We start from the raw sequence: 19,099 nt of genomic DNA, 5'->3' as shown, positions 1-19,099 counted from the left end.
AGGAAGGAAGGAAGGAAGGAAGGAAGGAAGGAAGGAAGGAAGGAAGGGAGGGAGGAAGGAAGGGAGGGAGGAAGAAAAGAGTGTTTGTTTATTAAGACAGTCCAGGAATAGAGACACCCCAATAACAAGGAACACACCTAGCATCCATATCTTGGCTCCTAAATATCACACTCCACTAAAAGTTTCCTTGAAGAAATGGATGACTCCAGGTCTAGGACAAGCAAAGTACAACATGAGCCTGGAACATTTCTTTGGATCATAAAGCAAGAAGTGCTCACAGATGATGGATAAGTCAAAAGGACAGAGGAGCCAGCTTGAAGGAACACCCTCTGACCACATCTAGGACAACCTGACCATGAAAATAAATAATGATAGTAACAGATTATGACCTATTAAATATAATAGAAACCATGAGTCCACGGTGATATTACTAAAGGAAACAAACTGATACACTGAATCTTAACACTGAAGCTATATACATAGTTTCAAAGTACTTTATAAAACACTTAATCATTACAAAAGGAAAAGACTACATTTACAGTGGAGAATTTTGGCAGCCAACAATTTAATGAAATGATCAGAATAAACATCATCAGTAATACAACAAATCAAAATTGTGAGTCATCTGATAGGTTGCAACAAGAAGAACACAACATTATTTCTGCCATATTCCTGCCAAATATGTATAATCTGAATTGAGTCCCAAAACAATGTCAGACAAACCCAAATTAAGAAATATTTTACAAAATCTCTGTCCTATAATCTTCAAAAGTATCCAGATTATAAAAGTGAAAGAAGAGGAAGGAACCATTTCAAATCGATTTCAATCGCTAAAGAGGCCCAGCAGCTAAGCACAATACATGATTCTTGACTATATACTTTTGCTGTAAAGGACATACTAGGGATAATGGGCAAAACATGAATGGAATCTGAGAATTAGATGATATTAATATATCAAAACTAATGCTCTGATATCGATGGTTTTATTTTGGTTATGCAGAAGAATGTCCTTGCTTGTAACATATACACCCTACAGTATTAGGGGTATACAGACATGATGTTGCCAACCTATTCTTAAGTAGTTCAGGGAAGAAAACATTCTCTATACTTGCAACTTTTTCCTACATTTGAGATAGTCTGTATATTTTTTAAAAATTGAATTTAAACAACAACAAAAACTAGGACCAAGATGCCATTTGTCTCCTCTCAGGTTTGTGGAAATGTAAAAGTTTGACAAAACACTGTAGGGGCAAAGCTTTGAGAAAAGGGGTACTTCTCTCTGTTGGGAGTATAAAATAGTACAACTACTTAGGAGGGAAATGTAGTAATGTTTATCAAAATAACAACTGCATATATCTTGTCCAACAATACCACTACTGGGAATTTATTCTGTGAGTATGCATACACTAATGCAAAATAAGGTCTATATGAGTTTACGTGTTGCAATATTATTGTAAATGAAAACAATCAGAAATAACCCAATGTCCATGGATAGGTTAAATTAATTATTGTCCTATACCTTAATTTTTTTTTTCTCTGTACTACATATTTTGGATATCTTTCCTATCACTACATAGGGAGCTTTCTAAATCTTTTTCATTGTTCCACCGAATTCCATTTTATCTATGTACCATAATTAACTTAACATATTTATGGACATTGGGCCCCACAGAATAAGTTCTCAGTAATGGTATTGTTGGATAAGATACATGCAGTTGTTAAAAAAAAAAAAAAAAAGATATGTGCAGTTGTAATATTTTTTTTCTTTTTTTAAAAAAAGATTTTATTTATTTATTTGAGAAAGAGCTAGCATACAAGTAGGTGCAAGGGTCAAAGTGGGGAGGGGCAGAGGGAGAGGGAGAAGGAGACCCCCCATTGATCAGGAAGCCGAGATGTGGGGCTCGATTTCAAGATCCTGAGATCATAGCTTGAGCTAAAGGCAGACACTTAACCAACTAAGCTGCCCAGGTGCCCCTCTTTTCTTTTTTTTAAGTTTTATTTTAATTCCAGTTTGTTAACATACAGTGTTGTATTAGTTTCAGGTGTACAATATAGTAATTAAATATTTCCATACATCACCATGTGCTTATCACAAGTGCATTCATTATGCTCTTATTTTTTTCCCTTTGCTCATTTGTTTCTCAAATTCCACGTATGAGTGAGATCATGTGGTATTTGTTTTTCTCTGATTTATTTCGCTTAGCATTATACTCTCTAGCTCCATCCATATCATTGCAAATGGCAAGATTTCATTCTTTTTATGTATATATGTATATATCTATATATACTTTATTCACCAAATGATAGATACTTGGGCTGCTTCCATATCTTGGCTATTGTAAATAATGCTGCTTTAAACATAGGGGTTCATGTATCCCTATGAATTAAGAGTTGTTTATTTAGTTGTTTATTGTTTATGTAAATACCCAATAATGTAATCACTGGATCATAGGGCAGTTCTATTCTTAACTTTCTGAGGAACCTCCATACTGTTTTCCAGAGTGGCTGCACCAGTTTGCATTCCCACTAACAGTGTAAGATGGTTCCTTTTTCTCCACATCCTTGCCAACACCTGTTGTTTCTTGTGTTGTTGATTTTAGCTATTCTGACAGGTGTGATGTGATACCTCATTGTAGTTTTGATTTGCATTTCCCTGATGATAAGTGATGATGAGCATCTTTTCATATGTCTGCTGGCCATCTGGATGTCTTTTTGGATATGCAACTGTAATTCTGATAAACATTCCTACATTTCCCTCCTAAGGAGTTGTATCAATTTATACTCCAAACAGAAATAAATGAAAGTCCCTATTTTCTCAAAGCTTTACCAACACAGTGTATTGTCAAACTACCCCCAAGTAGTTTATCAAAGTATCGTTTCTACATATATACATTCTTTGCCCAAGAGGAACTCTAATGAATGGGATTACTTCCACCTCATGAGGTACTCATTTACTTATTAGTGGTGCCCCTCTGTTCACACACGTACCATTATCTACCCTTGTGACCTTCTCCTGCTCTTTATTTTGGTGGGTCCTGATATGCATGGGCCTCCATCCGTGTTATCTAATGCTGAACTAAGCAGCATCTATCTCTAAATAGGCAAAAGGCTCTGCCCAAATTTGGAGAAACATTTAAAACTAGTCAAAACTGAGGATTTTTGGCTCAAAGTCAAGATGAGAAGAATAAACAAACCCTGCCCAAATGGAATCTAGTTCTGATATATTTTCCTGCCTTTCTAATTAAAGCCAAATGTTCGAATATTTCCTAAATTACCTCTGAAATTCACTGAATTATTTTGCCTTTTAAAAGCAGATAAACTTATATTTACATTAATAGGCTTATTTTAACACATGCTCATTTTTCAGTTTGTCATGGGGTATCATGAATCTCCACTGTGGCCAGCCTGATAAGCTCTATTCTTCGATGGACTGATTGATAAATCTGCTGCCTGGGCCACACATTTACCAAAGAATTATGGGAGCCACAAGTGGTCAGAATACCCTCTCACACAACTTTTTGCCATTATTTTGCTCCCTGACAATGATACAAGGGAGCCAGGGAAAAGGATCCAGGATATTCATCATCAGTTAACATTAAGAGTACAAAAAGTGAAATCTTCTGACTTGACCATATTTCAAAATAATACAATCCCAAACATTTCAGTAGTGTATTTCAGAATCCACTATAGGTATTATTCCATTTGATTTCTATAATTTGAGATGAATATAACTATTCCCATTCTTTAAGTCAGGAAATGAAAACTCAGAGATAATAACTGAATTTCCCCAGATCACACAGCTAGGAAGAAACAAGCCTATAAGGTACCTGAATTAGTCTAATCTTCAGTGATCTCAGAGTAAATCTCCATGATTATTAAGTTTAATAATTCTATCAGTAATGGATATTTCTAAATTCAAATGAGTTTAAAATTTTATGAGGCTATCTAATGCCTCGAGAACAGTGTCTACGAAGGTTGGGAATTCCAGAAAATAGGAGCTAAAAAGGTTAATTTATTCTGACAGAAGGATGATTAATACAAGGTAAGATTACCTATCTCTAATTAACCTAGTCCATTATTGAGTTCTTAACAAGAAGGATATGGATAGCAGAAATGTCACTCAGAAAGAATTCAGCTGAGAAAGTTTGAAGACAGTACTGCTCTGGGAATGATAATCATTATTATTTGTTTGCCATTGGGAATGCTTAAAATCATCTTCATATTTAAGCCAGAACCTAAAATACTTCTATATTCAAATCTCTGTTAAGGGGACTATGAGGCATAAGATTAACAAGTACATTTTAACATCTATTTAAATTTTTTAAAAATCTTTCAAAGGTTTTCTTAAAGGGAAATATGTTTATTGTTTTTAAATCAATGCCAATCCTGCTTATTATATTCAAAGCCTACTAATAAAAACAGTTAAACATTATTACTGAGTTATATTCTTGACTGACCAATGATTTAATAATAGGCCTAACTCCTCTCCCTCACTCTGACACCCATCTTATACCTGCCGTATTCCAACAGGAAATCAGACAAAACAACTATAATATTATTCACTAATAGTACTTCTGATGACCTTGGAAAATCAATGCTGCTCTAAACATACCTAACTTAAAATCTTAGGCACTGAAAAAATTTGGTTCGCCATATCCTGTGGGTTACTTTGTATTTTTTTTTCTTTTCATTACATAAGGCAAAGTCAAGTAAGAATGAAGGGTATCATTTACTTTAGTTTTGTGCTCTAATAATAGAATATTGAATGGGATTTCTCTCTTTGTCTTAGAATTGGTTATTCTGGCTGAAAAATGATGATAAAATAGTATAAGGATTCCATACTTTTAAAGGCCTCTCTAGGCACCTGGGTGGCTCAGTTGGTTAAGCGTCTGCCTTCGGCTCAGGTCATGATCCCAGTGTCCTGGGATCAGCCTGCATCAGGCTTCCTGCTCAGTGGGGAGCCTGCTTCTCCCCCTCCCTCTGCCTGCCGCTCCTCCCTGCTTGTGCTTGCTCGTGCTCTCTCAAATAAATAAAATCTAAATAAATAAATAAATAAATAAATATAGGCCTCTCCAACCACTGGGGCCAAAAGCCTTCCTGGGGACTTATTCACAGGCAAAGGAACCACCTCTATTCCCAACCAACATGTCAGCCCTAAGTGGGCAGAAAAGTTCATCCCCTCAACCCACCCGAAGCCAAGTGAAGAGGGAGTTCCAGTGAAATACAGAATGTGAGTTCTCGCAAGGCAGACAGACTGACAGCCTACTACTTAGCTAAATATTTACAGTCAGGGACCAAGAGACCAGCTTGAAGCTACCTTCAAAGTGCAGGGAGCCCCATGAGGGACTCTGACAGAGAACCTGACCTATGTCTTTTCTGGAGATTTTGAAGGAGAAGGACATGCTGGCTGAGCCCAGGAGAGAGGGACAAAACGAGACCATGTTATAGGGAATTTAAGAAAAACATGGAGGAAACTTCCAACTTGTTCCCAGTTTCCTGATCTATCAGAAGGTGCAGCGGAGGACCTCTGTGTTTGACTCAATACAAAGGAATATAGAGGACAGAGGGGAAAGTCCAACCCCTAGGGTTATCTGAAAGCTTGCTTCCTATGGGAGGTGGAATGTGGACCAAAGGCAGGACTAAAGGAAGACATGGGTGCCTCCTCTGCCATATCCTCAGAGAGGTGCCATATCCTCCAAGGTGAAGCTACACAGTGCTAAAAACTGCAGAAAGTTATGAGGAGACTACCACATCCTCAGTGACCACCAGCCGCAACAGAGTCATGCACTTTCTTATGGGCAGCAGTACTTCCTCCTCTCCAATAAGCAACCCCTGCCATTTCTCATATTCCTCCTCCCCAACAAAGGAGTTAGATGCTAGTAGAGGGAACTGAAAGGATTGTATTTCAATCAGATTTGAGACTGGATTTTTACAATGGAGTGAAATTAGTTTGGTTTTGCTTCTTTTTTTTTTTTTTTAACAACTGAAAGTGATGAGAAAGACGTGGAATATGCCCAAGAAATTGTCTTGGGAGATTTCTACAAAGCACTACTGAGAATTGTGACTGGAGAAAAATGAAAGCATTATTGTGTTAATATTTACCAAGTAGAGTCTACTCAATAAAACTGTTTACACTAAAATGCTGACTTTCTAAAGCAGGCTGGGAGGGGCTTGGGGGGATAAAAGGATAAAAATTGCCTCAAAAATAGTGGACAATGAAAAGAACAACAATAACAAAAAAAACAAGCCCATTCTTAAATGTAGGAATTAAGAAAGGAAATTTTAAAAGACTAAAAAAAATTCATATTTGACTTTATTATATAAGTTGAAGACACATACTTATTTACCTGTCTTTGTTAAAAGGAGACATTTTTAGGGGTACCTGGGTGGCTCAGTCAGTTGAGCGTCTGACTCGGTTTTGGCTTCGGTCGTGATCTCTGGGTCCCGATCTGGGGATTGTGGGATCAAGCCCAGGGTGCAACAGTGCTTGGCGTGAAGTCTGCTTGAGATTATTTCCCGTTCCCTCTCCTTCTGCTCCTCCCTCCCACCCCCCACCCCCGTAAATAAATACATAAATAAAATCCTTAAAAAAGAGAGACATTTTTAGTAAAACAAATCTTGGATTTGTATTAAGACCTTCAAGTTTTCAATGTACTGTTTTGAATTTTACCTTACAAGCAAGAGACCAAATTCTCTTTATTCACTTTCATATCCACAGTGTACACGACAGATCTGAACCATAGAAAATGTTCGTATCATGACTTTCAAATCGTTCTGATTAAGGACAGCTGGAAGAAAGACAGGCAAGGACAAAGGCCCCGCCCTAAGAGGAAACCACCCTTAGGAGGATTTTACACCCACCCTGGACGGAGCCCTCCACCCTTTCCCACCTGATAGATGGATGACAAAAACCTGATTGGATGACAGGCTCCTGGAGAGTTAATCAGATTAAAACAGCCCGCCAACCAGCCCATAAAAACCCCAAGACTTAGAAATTCCAGTGGCAACCCTCTCAGGTCCCCTCCATTTTCAGAAGATTTTTGTGCTATCACTTTTTTTTTTTTTAAGATTTTATTTATTTATTTGAGAGAGAGAATGAGAGAGAGAGAGCAGGAGAGGGGGGAGGGTCAGAGGGAGAAGCAGACTCCCTGCCGAGCAGGGAGCCCGATGCGGGACTTGATCCCGGGACTCCAGGATCATGACCTGAGCCGAAGGCAGTCGCTTAACCGACTGAGCCACCCAGGCGCCCTGTGCTATCACTTTACTATCGTTCGATAAGCTTTGCTTTGTTGCTCACCTCTCTGTCTGGTCTACCTCTTCATTCCTCAAAGCAGTGTGACTAAGAACTGTGGGCACCGAAGGAAAAGAAATACTGTAATAATTCTATCACCCACCCACTTCTCCCTTTTGCTGTCTTATTATCACATTCATTGAAGATATGGGGGAGGGGAATAGTTTTAATTATTTTTACATCCTGTAACAATTCTATCACCCACCCACTTCTCCCTTTTGCTGTCTTATTATCACATTCATTGAAGATATGGGGGAGGGGAATAGTTTTAATTATTTTTACAAGGTACATGTATTATTTTTGTAAAAAAAATAAAAGTAAAAAAATGATTAGCATTCTATTCACCTTTCTCTCCATATGAAATTAAGCTTTATCCTACATAAATTTAATACCATACATGCAATCTACCAATGCTGAACATCTCCTGTTTTTGGCACCAAAAGCATCCATTCTTCTCTTAACAGTACGCTTGTTTTCCTTTAGGAATTACTTCTAACCCATTTCATGCCTTCTTGGTAGAACCCTAATCTCCTGGCCAAGGAGGTGAACACAAGACCCAAGCCATTTAAACTAAGTTTTCTTCTTGGTATCTGAATCCTGAGCAGTAACACAAGAACAGATGATAGTAGAGCTTGAACTGATTCATTCCAGTACTGGTCACCTGAAGAGGTTTCCTAATACCCACAACATCAAAGCCACATGCTTCCTGTATTTCTAAGACATGATTGTTCAGCCTGACTTAATTCTGTGAGCTACTCAATATACTCATAACAAATCCTTCCCCTCCCTACCCCTATACAAATACCCTTAAATTAGAGTGGGTTTCTGATTGCTTGGGACCAAGTCACACAAGGACTTCGAGATAGGCCATTGACCCACTTACTATCTTTCTTCCAGACCCCTCCTCTCTTCCTTTCTTTTCTTAATAACTATTCATTTCAGGCGCTTGGGTGGCTCAGTCGTTAAGCATCTGCCTTCGGCTCAGGCCATGATCCCAGGGTCCTGGGATCCAGCCCTGCATCGGGTTCCCTACTCTATGGGAAGCCTGCTTCTCCCTCTCCCACTCCCCCTGCTTGTGTTCCTGCTCTTGCTGTCTCTCTCTGTCAAATAAATAAATAAAATCTTTAAAACAAAAATAATAACTACTCATTTCAATATTCAACATTCATTTCCTTCGCATCAACCTCTCTCTACCCAGTATCTTCAGCTTACTTGTGCCATTTAACTGCCTGATAGAAACTGCCTTCTCCACTCCTAGCACTGGTGCTTGCTGGAGAAAACACTGCAACCATTCAGGTGGGAGTCTCAGCTCATTCTCAGTTTCAATTCTCAGATCTTCCATAATACTCAGAAATTTGTGTTTGTTCTGTTTTTGCTCATTTCACTTTCACATTCTCTACAGTGATTCAAAACCCTCTCTACTTTCCTCAAACCTCCAACTAAATCACTCCTTCTCAGCAATCTCTGCACAGAGAAACTAAAAGCCGTAAGATAGAAAGTCATTCCTCTTCCAGCCAGGAAATTCTCAAACTAACCTGTATTGAAGCCATTCCTCCTCCCATTCTATTGAAGTGGGAAGTTGGACTTTTCTCACACTTAAAATTAATCCTATCTCTTCTATATCTTTAAATTTGCCCTCAGATTGGCATCTGATCAAAAAAAGTCTTTCCTGAATGAGTGACCTTTTAGCTACCACCCTTTTTTTTCATTCACAACTAAACTGAAATAATCGCATATCTACCCTGCTGTGGAAGGAGTTAGAAGTGGGGAGCCTACCTGATACCGCCTGGGTAGAAATGTCTCCACACAAAGGTCAGTACAGTGGCCAAGCCTGAGTAGGGTGAGGATTTGTTCACACAGAAGAGCAGTCTCGTATGGATGACACAGCCTGTACAGGGCGATAGTGCACCTACAGAGGAGAGAGGATAGCAGTGGAAAGGAGAGGCTGATTACACACAGAAAGATTTGGAAAATAAGTAACCCAATTAGGCCAATGGGAGACAGTTTTCCAGCAGCAAGGAAGGGGGCTACTTATATGGAAAGGGAGAAAATTAGAATAAACCCTGAGGTGCTAGATTAAAACTCATGCTATCAGTATACATTCATGGTTTAATAGATAGATGGATAGATGAAATGCAAATATCTGGACATTCATATATACAGGCATATATATCTTAGCTCTCTCCACTGAAAAACTTCAAAGCACCACACTCCAAAAGCAAAGAACACATCTAGTGCCCAGACTTTGTCTTCTAAATGTTATTCTCCATTAAATGTTATTCTCCATTAAATGTTACTCAGGGCTAAAATGGCTAATTCCAGGGCTAGGGTAGAGAAAGTACAAGATGACCTTGTTCATATCTTATGCCAGAAAGAAACAAATAAAAAAGTAATGGGGGGCACCTGAGTGGCTAAGTGGGTTATGCATCTGCCTTAGGCTCGGGTCATGATCCCAGGGTCCTAGAATCGAGCCCCATATCAGGCTCTCAGCAGGGAGCCTGCTTCTCCCTGCTACCCATGCTTGTGCTCTCTGTCAAATAAATAAATAAAATCTTAAAAAAAAAAAAAGTAATGGAGACGTGTCAAGAGAAAACATAAACCATCTGCAAAGGTCTTCCACTAGCTAAATCAGGAACAATCTGAATACCAAGATAAATGACAGTAAAGAATTAAGACCCATATTAATCACTATTACTATAAATAAATAAATGAGTAAATTGGAAGTTTAATGAGAAATGGGCTATTTACAAAGTCTTAGAGAACTTCCCTACAAAATACTTACTAATTACCAACAGAGAACAAAAAAACTAAATAGTTGAGAATCCTAAGAGACACATCCTTAATCAAGTGAGCATTAGTAATGGGACAAATCAAAACTCTGTGTTATCTGATAGGATTCAATGAGGAGAAAACAGCATCACTTTTGAGGTATTCCTCTCAAACTCTATTAATTCAGTCTTTTTCAAATGAACGAAAGAACACAGTGACCATTTTTGCAACTCTCTCAAGAATAGTACATAATTAAAACCATTCCAGGTGTATTGAAAGAAGTTAATTTTTTCATACAACAGATGCCCTAAGATGTTAGAGTCTAACTCTCTGTAGTTGGAAAAGGCCCAGAGGTACATTCTAGAAAATAACTGGTCTGTAATCTTCAAAATGTCAAGGTCACTGAAGACTAGAAAAAAGTTTATTGCTGCCTCCTACTGAAAGAGACTAAAGAGGTATTACAACTATATGCAACAAGTGACTCTTAACTATATCCTTCTGTTTTAAAGGACAGGACTGAGGTAAGTGGCAAACTTGATTGGGATTTGAGAATCAGATAGAAGTAATGTATAACATCATTGATTTTTATGGTTGTATTATAGTTAAGCAGGCAAAATGTCCCTACTGATAGGACATACATAGTAAAGTATTTGGGAGTGGTGGAGCATCATACTGGCAAGTTACTTTCAAATGGTTTTGGAAAAAAAATGGTCTGTGTACTGTGCCTGCAAATTTTCTATACATTTTTTATTGTTTCAAAATTTTAAAAATCAATAAAATTAAAAATGAACAAATATAAAACTGAACAAAAGTAAATTCATCATCATCCTCACTCCTCCCCATATTCTTCATCTCAGTGAATGGCTCCACCATTCACTCAAGTTGTTAATCCAGAAATCCAGTGTCATCCTTGACTTCCCTTCCCTCCACTACAATATACATCCAATTAATATGTCTCCCTCTGTACCCATATCCAATTACACACCAAGTTCTAATGATTCTACATCCTAAATATCACTTGAACTTAAGCCATTTCCCTTTAGTCTAATACTATCCAATTCTGGCCACCATCATCACTATCCGGTGTTACTGAAACAGCCTCTTAAAATAATCTACAGGTTTCCTCCAACCATTTTTCACTATCAGTCTCAGTATTCCAAAACATAAACCTGTTCATGTTATTCCTTATAAAATCCTTCAGTGTTCTTGAAGGCTTCTAGAATGAAGACCAAACTCCTTATACTGCCACACATTCTGGTTTGCCCAGGATGGTTGTTTATTTCTGTTGTACAAACATGGTTATTATTGGCCTCCCTTTCAGGCTCAGTAGTGTCCCAACTAGGACAATGAATCTTATGTTCTGTTTACTTCACTAGATTGATCCTGACTTCCCTCTCATTTCTAGTGAATCTTAACTCTTCTGGGAAGGGTCTGCCTGAGCACTGGATCAGGATTTAATACCTTTGCTAGATGCTTCCTAACACTATGCTAGTCCTATTAGTAACATATATCTATTGCACACATGTCTTCATTGTAACTATTTGCTTATATTCCCCCTTAAACAGTAAACTCTGTAAAAGTAACTTTGCCACTTGGGGTGTGACCTTGAGGAAGCTACAAGACCTAAGCCTCAATTTCCCCATCTTAAGAGAAGATAATTGCTTTATTGTTATGATCAAATGATATAAAGCAAGTAAAGACTTAGCCCACCATATTCATCATTTTATGTTTTAAGAATTTTGTAAATAGTTGAAAGCATTTTTTTTTCCTCTAGAGCTCCTTAAAATTGTCTTCTTTTCATAGCCAATCTTCTGATTTTTTTTTATGTACCCTACTTATCAGAGATAAAGACTGTCTCTTCTTAACACAAATATCACAAGTCTCTTCACAATAATTGTTTTTCATTTTATTTATTTGCTTTTTTAAAAACAAACATGTTCTAACAGAAAGTTATCTTCTGAGAAATGAGATAATACCAGAAACTACTAGCACTGCTCAGGTATGGAATATTTCTTTCCTCTCTGTCCTAGCGAGTAAACATGTATCAGTCCCCACAGCAAATTCTACATATATACTGTATGATAATATAGTATATTTATAAGAAAATATGCTTTTAAAATACTATAAAACAATGAGCGCCAAATACATAAATTTGTGGAAAACAATGTTTCTATCATTTAAATAGTTGTTTATTAATAACTAAACATTGCTTGGGGGAAAAAAAACCCTATTGTAAAAAAGAAAAACAATTTAATTAATGGGCCCTACAATGACAGATTGGACACTGTATACAATACACTTAAAGTTCTTTTGAGCCCCATAATTGTGAAGAAACATATGTGGGTATTTTCCAGCTCTCTTAAAAATTGTCTTTCTTTTCTAAATTTTAAACTAAAAATTCTGGCTGCCAGATGTAAAAATTTAGAATTACGTGATTGTACATTTCTACTCACTGACCACACACTGTCTCTAAATTTAACTATCATATTTTACCTTTGTTAATTGTATTATTTTATCATTGAGCTCCTTTATTTAGTAAAATATCTAAGATAAGACATTAAATACATCCCTAGGAGGAAAATTAATTTACCAGTTGAGAAGTTAAATTTATACAAACAAATTTAATCCACAGCAACTTAAAAGATAAAACAAGCAAAGCGGAAAAAAAAAAAGAGAGAGACAAACCAAGAAACAGACTCTTAACTATAGAGAACAAACTGAGGGTTACCAGAGGGAAGGTGGGGGGATGGGTGAGATAGGTGATGGGGACTAAGGAGTGCACTTCTCATGAGGAGCACCCAGTGATGTATGGAAGTGATGAATCACTATATTGTACATCTGAAACGAATGTATGTTAACCAACTGGAATTTAAATAAAAACTTTAAAAAAATGTAATCCACAGCTTTCTGCTTTCTTGCAAGAATCCAGAACATTTAATCACATTTTCATTCATAAATCCACAAAATTTTGTTTCTCCACAGCAAATATTATAGTATTTTCCATCTAATTATTTTGCTGTTTTTAAAAACAAAAGTATATTTGAAAATATATCCAAATCATTTTTAAATAATATAGATTTTTAGTGACCAGGTTTTCACATATCCAACTGTCAAATTTACCAAATTTATGAATGAAAAAGTGTTTGTCTTCAGAAAATCTTTTAGTGATTTTAATTTCTTTTTTTTAAAGATTTTATTTGTTTATTTGACAGAGACACAGCAAGAGAGGGAACACAAGTGGAGGAGTGGGAGAGGGAGAAGCAGGCTTCCCGTTGAGCAGGGAGCCCGATGCGGGTCTCCATCCCAGGACCCTGAGATCATGACCTGAGCTGAAGGCAGACACTTAATGACTCAGCCACCCAGGTGCCCCTAGTGACTTTAATTTCTAAGACAGACATCACCTACATATAATCTCCATATATATACAGCAAATAAAATATTACAAAATCAAGATCTTTGAAAGAAACCTTTCTATGACCTACTTGCAAATCTGTTCAGAATAATTTTATTAAATGTCAGCTGTGTTGGGGCACCTGGGTGCACCGCTCAGGTGGATCAAGCCCCGCATCCAGAAGGGAGCCTGCTTCTTCCTCTCCCTCTGCCACTCCCCCTGCTTGTGCTCTCTCTCTCTGTCAAATAAATAAATAAAATCTTAAAAATAAATAAATAAATGTCAGCTGTGGAACTATGTTAACAATATAGAAAGCAATATTGCAAGATTCATTTAACTTCCCCAAATTCTTACAGTCAGGTATTTTGCTCTCTGCTATGGGGTACAATAGCATGTTTCCTAAGCAATCAAAATTCGTTCATTAGTTGTAAATAATGTACCAAGTATAAGTACAAAAATGCTGAAAGGGGATATATCTATTTTTAATATGATTATTACTTTAAAACCATAAAACTTTACTTTAGCAAATGCAGTAATCTCTATTTAGTTCAACGGGGATTGGACAATACAGCCTGATGATGACCTTGAGGCAATCAGCACACATTTATAAAATGATGGTTTGAACTTTTATTTTTAATTCATCAGTCTCATGTGCTTTCATGTGGGTATCTGGAAAAATTTCCCATAAGATTCTACAATCTTATAACGGAAAATTGTTTTAAAGATCATATTCCTTTATCAATTCATCACATATCAATAAACATTTACTGAGTGTGTATTATGTGCCAGGCACTATGCTAAGTATTGGAGATATAACAATTATTAACACTTGAGCCCTAGATAAGACATAAAGAATACCCCTGAGAGGTTTGGAATATTATGGAAGAGACAGTAAAACAAACCAAATAACATATTGTTAAGAAATAGGGTTTTCAAAAGGTGCTCCGAACAAGGAAGAGAAGCATTTAATCCAAACTAGGGGAGGGAAGCATGGTTACAGAAGCCTTCTTGGAGGCTTATTGATAAATAAGCCTACTGCCTTGCTTTCAGCATGGCCTACTGATTAAGAGCATAGGTTCAAATCCCAGTATCATCTGTTACTAGCTGTATGAGTTTGGGCAAGTTACTTCATCATTCCAAGCTTGTTTCCTCGTTTATAAAATGGATATGACAGCATTTACCTCACAGTGCTGTGAAGAGGACCAAATAAGATAATGAGTAGAAAGCACAATGGCTGCCATAAAATATGCTAGTATTCTGGTTGTTAGAAAGATGACCTCTTTTTCTCTCTCACACACACACACCCCACTTAGCATACAAGCTGGAGGTTTCTGGATTTCTTGGCCAATGTATGTATGTCCTATATACCTGTAAAAGAAACACCTTCTCCATCTCACCAACCCTGCCCCCCCCCCCCCCCCCCCCCCCCCCCCCCCCCCCATTTTCTGTTATCAGCCAGGCTTTCTGACCCCCTGAAAAGTCTCCTTGACTAGCTTTTCATTATCAGACATGCCTGTGCCATGTCCACTCTCTGAACATGAGCCTGACCACTGGGAAATCTCTGGACTGCCTACCATAACTCTCCTGTCATCCTTCTCTGCCCCCATATCCATCAGGAGACAGAGCTCTTGCCCTTCACCCTCACACTGCTCTCTGATGGGTCTTTCTTACCAATATTTTGGTGATTTTTCCATAGTTCACTTAACCAGCTTTGTCCTCTAATGACTGGCCACCACTGTCTCCAAGCCAGCAGCCAACACTTCCTTTCATTTCATTTCCTTTGGAGTGAACATCACTGCAGAGACAGACTGAAAAAAACAATGTGATTAGAACACAAAATCATTGAGGTTCATGAAGATGAGAAAGGGTAGCACTAGAAACAAAAAGAGTATGGTCTTGTGTTCTTTCCCACATTATCCTCTTTAGGATCATGACTCTATTTTACAATCCTTCTTTCCCTTCAACAATCTCCCACTGGCCACTTATCTATCAAGTGACTCTCTCTAAAAGGTTCTTCTCTCCTTCCTCTTCATTTCCAGAAAGACCTAAGAGAGGGGGCCAGGCTCAGTTCAATTTCTTCTTATACATTCACCTTTCTGAGGACTTCGACCAGGTTTCACCAAAACAGATCCAAATGAGAGCAAAAGATAAGAATAAATGTAAAATTAAAGTTAAAAGGATTCCCCCTATTCAAGGGGGGGCTCTCTGGTAGAAATAAGGTGTTCCCTTGTATAAGAGCATAAAAGTTTTGATTTAAATATTAAAATTATTATATAAAATGCAATCTACTCTGGCTTCCAAATTTTGCCTTTAACCCATACCTTACAAAATTATTTTGGCTTTATCAAAGCATTATTCCTACTTTCTAAAGACCAAGACAGACTATATTATTTCAATTTGTAAATTATTCATGATTTAATTCTGTTCCTTACTTCAGACACTTGGCTTTGTGCATCTTTATAACAGCATGTGTACCTCATGTCTACAAAATGCTTCATATGTTTCAAAGTCTAAAATATTAAAGCAGTCATACTCTCCACAGCAAAATAATTTCAAATCCATACATGACTACAAAAATCAATTATCAATGGATTATATCAATTACATATCAATTTGGGGCAGAAAATTTCAGTTGCCTCATGTTTCCACTGAAATGTATTGATTTAAGTAGTTTATGCATGAATTAAAAAAAAAATGTTCATGTTGCAAAAACAAAAAATATAAAACCAATTGTAGATTAGCCACATGTGAATTTACTAAGTCACAGATTAAATGTGTGATTTCAAAGTTTAGCTATCATCTAACCTGTTTCCTGACCCTGAAACAAAAGGTCATTTGAAACTCAGAATTGTGGAGGCAGTGAGTCTCCAGCAAAATTTTAAACTTAAATTGCCCCTCCTTCTTACAGATTTTCCCAACAAACCCTTCTCTCATCATAGCTACTTCTTCAAGCGGTAGCAAGTAAAATTCCTCAACAACAGGAAAAATAGTAACATGAAAACTGAGCTGCTTCAGATGAATGACAAGCAATAATTCTCTTTTACAGTTTTTAAGTTATGATAGCATAAGTATAATAATTAATTAACAACAATAAATAAAACTAACTTTACATAGCAGACCCTTGGAAAATGCTTCCATTAAACAGTATTGAAAAAATAGTGACAGTAAACAACAAGTTTGGGTTTTTTTTTGTTTGTTTGCTTTTTAGGGAGAGAGAAGTGGGGCAGAGGGGCAGAGAGAGGGAGACAGAGAATCTTAAACAGGCTCCACACCCAGCACGGAGCCAGATGCTGGGCTCAAACTCACGACCCTCAGATCATGACCTTAGCCAAAATCAAGAGTCAGACACTTAACCGACTGAGCCACCCAGGCACCCCAAGTTTTGGGTTTTATTTTTATTTATTTATTTATTTATTTATTTATTTATTTACCCAAAAAGGCTTTATTACATGGCGGAGGGGGGGGTGGTTCAGTCCTTCTTGGCTGCCTTTCCTCATGGCAGCCAGGACATTGCTCAGCTCCTCTCTCTTCCTCTTGGCGCGGATGTGTGTCCCCACCCTTTTCTTGATGAACTTGAGGGCACGCTTGTCCTTGGAGACCTTGAGCAGCTCCATGGCCCGCCGCTTGTAGGGGGCGAAGCCGCACACCTCTCAGATCATGTCCCGCACGAACTTGGTGTGCTTGGTGAGGCGCCCGCGGCGGCGGCTGTGCCTTGGCTTGCTCACGTTCTTAGTCACCTTGCGGCCATTGTTGAGGCCCACGGCCATAGAGTAGCGCAGAGCCATGGCTGCTGCTCCTCAATGGCTCCCGCGGAGGAAAGTATTTATTTTTTTTTAAATTTTATTATGTTATGTTAGTCACCATACATCATTGGTTTTTGATGTGGTGATCCAGGATCCATTGTTTTCGTATAACACCCATTGCTCCATGCAGTATGTGCCCTCCTTAATACCCATCACCGGGCTAACCAATCCCCCCTCCCCCCTGCCCCCTCCCCTCTAAAACCCTCAGTTTGTTTCTCAGAGTCCATAGTCTCTCATGATTCATCTCTCCCTCCAATTCCCTCCTCCCCATTTTTCCCTTCCTTCTCCTAATGTCCCCCATGCTATTCCTTATGTTCCACAAATAAGTGAAACCATATGATAATTGACTTTCTCTGCTTGACTTATTTCACTTAGCATAATCTCCTCCAGTCCCATCCATGTTGATGTAAAAGTTGGATATTCATCCTTTCTGATGGCTGAGTAATATTCCATGTATATATGGACCACATCTTCTTTATCCATTCATCTGTTGAAGGGCATCTCGGCTCTTTCCACAGTTTGGCTATTGCGGACATTGCTGCTATGAACATTGGGGTGCATATGGCCCTTCTTTTCACTACATCTGTGTCTTTGGGGTAAATACCCAGGAGTGCAATTGCTGGGTCATAGGGTAGCTCTATTTTTAAATTTTTGAGGCACCTCCACACTGTTTTCCAAAGTGGCTGTCCCAACTTGCATTCCCACCAACAGTGTAAGAGGGTTCCCCTTTCTCCACAACCTCTCCAACATTTGTTGTTTCTTTCCCTGTCCATTTTGGCCATTCTAACTGGTGTAAGGTGGTATCTCAGTGTGGTTTTGATTTGGATTTCCCTGATGGCTAATGATGATGAACATTTTTTCATGTGTCTGTTAGCCATTTGTATGTCTTCTTCAGAGAAGTGTCTGTTCATCTCTTCTGCCCACTTTTTGACTTATTTGTTTTTTGGGTGTTGAGTTTGAGAAGTTCTTTATAGATCTTGGATACCAGCCCTTTATCTGTAGTGTCATTTACAAATATCTTCTCCCATCCTGTGGGTTGCCTCTTTGTTTTCTTGACTGTTTCCTTTGCTGTGCAGAAGGTTTTTATCTTGATGAAGTCCCAAAAGTTCATTTTTGCTTTTGTTTCACTAGCTTTTGGAGATGTATCTTGAAAGTAGTTGCTGGGGGCGATGTCAAAGAGGTTACTGCCTATGTTCTCCTCTAGGATTTTGATGGATTCCTGTCTCACATTGAAGTCTTTCATCCACTTTGAGTTTATCTTTGTGAAGGGCGTTAGAGAATGGTCGAGTTTCATTCTTCTGCATGTGGCTGTCCAATTTTCCCAGCACCATTTATTGAAGAGACTGTCTTTTTTCCTGCTTTGTCAAAGATTATTTGACCACAGAGTTGAGGGTCCATATCTGGGTTCTCTATTCTGTTCCATTGGTCTATATGTCTGTTTTTGTGCCAGTACCATGCTGTCTTGGTGATCACAGCTTTGTAACATAGCTTGAAATCGGGCAACGTGATGCCCCCAGCTTTGTTTTCCTTTTTCAACATTTCCTTGGAGATTCGGGGTCTTTTCTGATTCCATACAAATTTTAGGATTGTTTGTTCCAGCACTTTGAAAAATGTCATTGGAATTTTGATTGGGATGGCACTGAAGGTATAGATTGCTCTGGGTAGCAGAGATTTTAACAATGTTTATTCTTCTGATCCATGAGCATGGAATGTTTTTCCATCTTTTTGTGTCTTCTTCAATTTCTCTCATGAGTGTTTTGTAATTCCTAGAGTATAGATCCTTTACCTCTTTGGTTAGGTTTATTCCGAGGTATCTTGTGGTTTTTGTGCTATTGTAAATGGAAT

General features: G+C 38.0%; 1 protein-coding gene and 1 pseudogene across 5 annotated transcripts in view; both read right to left on the bottom strand.

Moving 5' to 3' along the window:
• LOC118016997 overlaps window positions 1-19,099 on the bottom strand; it is a 74,763-nt gene that overhangs the window by 48,967 nt on the left and 6,697 nt on the right. For all 5 annotated transcript variants that reach the window (XR_004681008.1, XR_004681007.1, XR_004681006.1 and 2 more), the window contains exons 2-3: window positions 15,123-15,259; window positions 9,068-9,200 (exon numbers count right to left, since the gene is read on the bottom strand). Coding sequence is in view for 2 of the 5 variants with exons in the window: in XM_035014852.1 (XP_034870743.1) it covers window positions 9,068-9,200; window positions 15,123-15,145 (156 nt within the window). In the remaining 3 variants the exon portion in view is untranslated. The remainder of the gene's footprint in view (window positions 1-9,067; window positions 9,201-15,122; window positions 15,260-19,099) is intronic.
• LOC118016996 lies at window positions 16,829-17,310 on the bottom strand (annotated as a pseudogene).

The sequence above is a fragment of the Mirounga leonina genome, unplaced genomic scaffold, assembly GCF_011800145.1.
Source record: "Mirounga leonina isolate KUSES-001 unplaced genomic scaffold, KU_Mleo_1.0 Mir_168, whole genome shotgun sequence".
Taxonomy (NCBI): Eukaryota; Metazoa; Chordata; class Mammalia; order Carnivora; family Phocidae; genus Mirounga; species Mirounga leonina.
The sequence above is the reverse complement of the archived record's forward strand: the minus strand, read 5'-3'. Positions and strand labels throughout refer to the sequence as shown.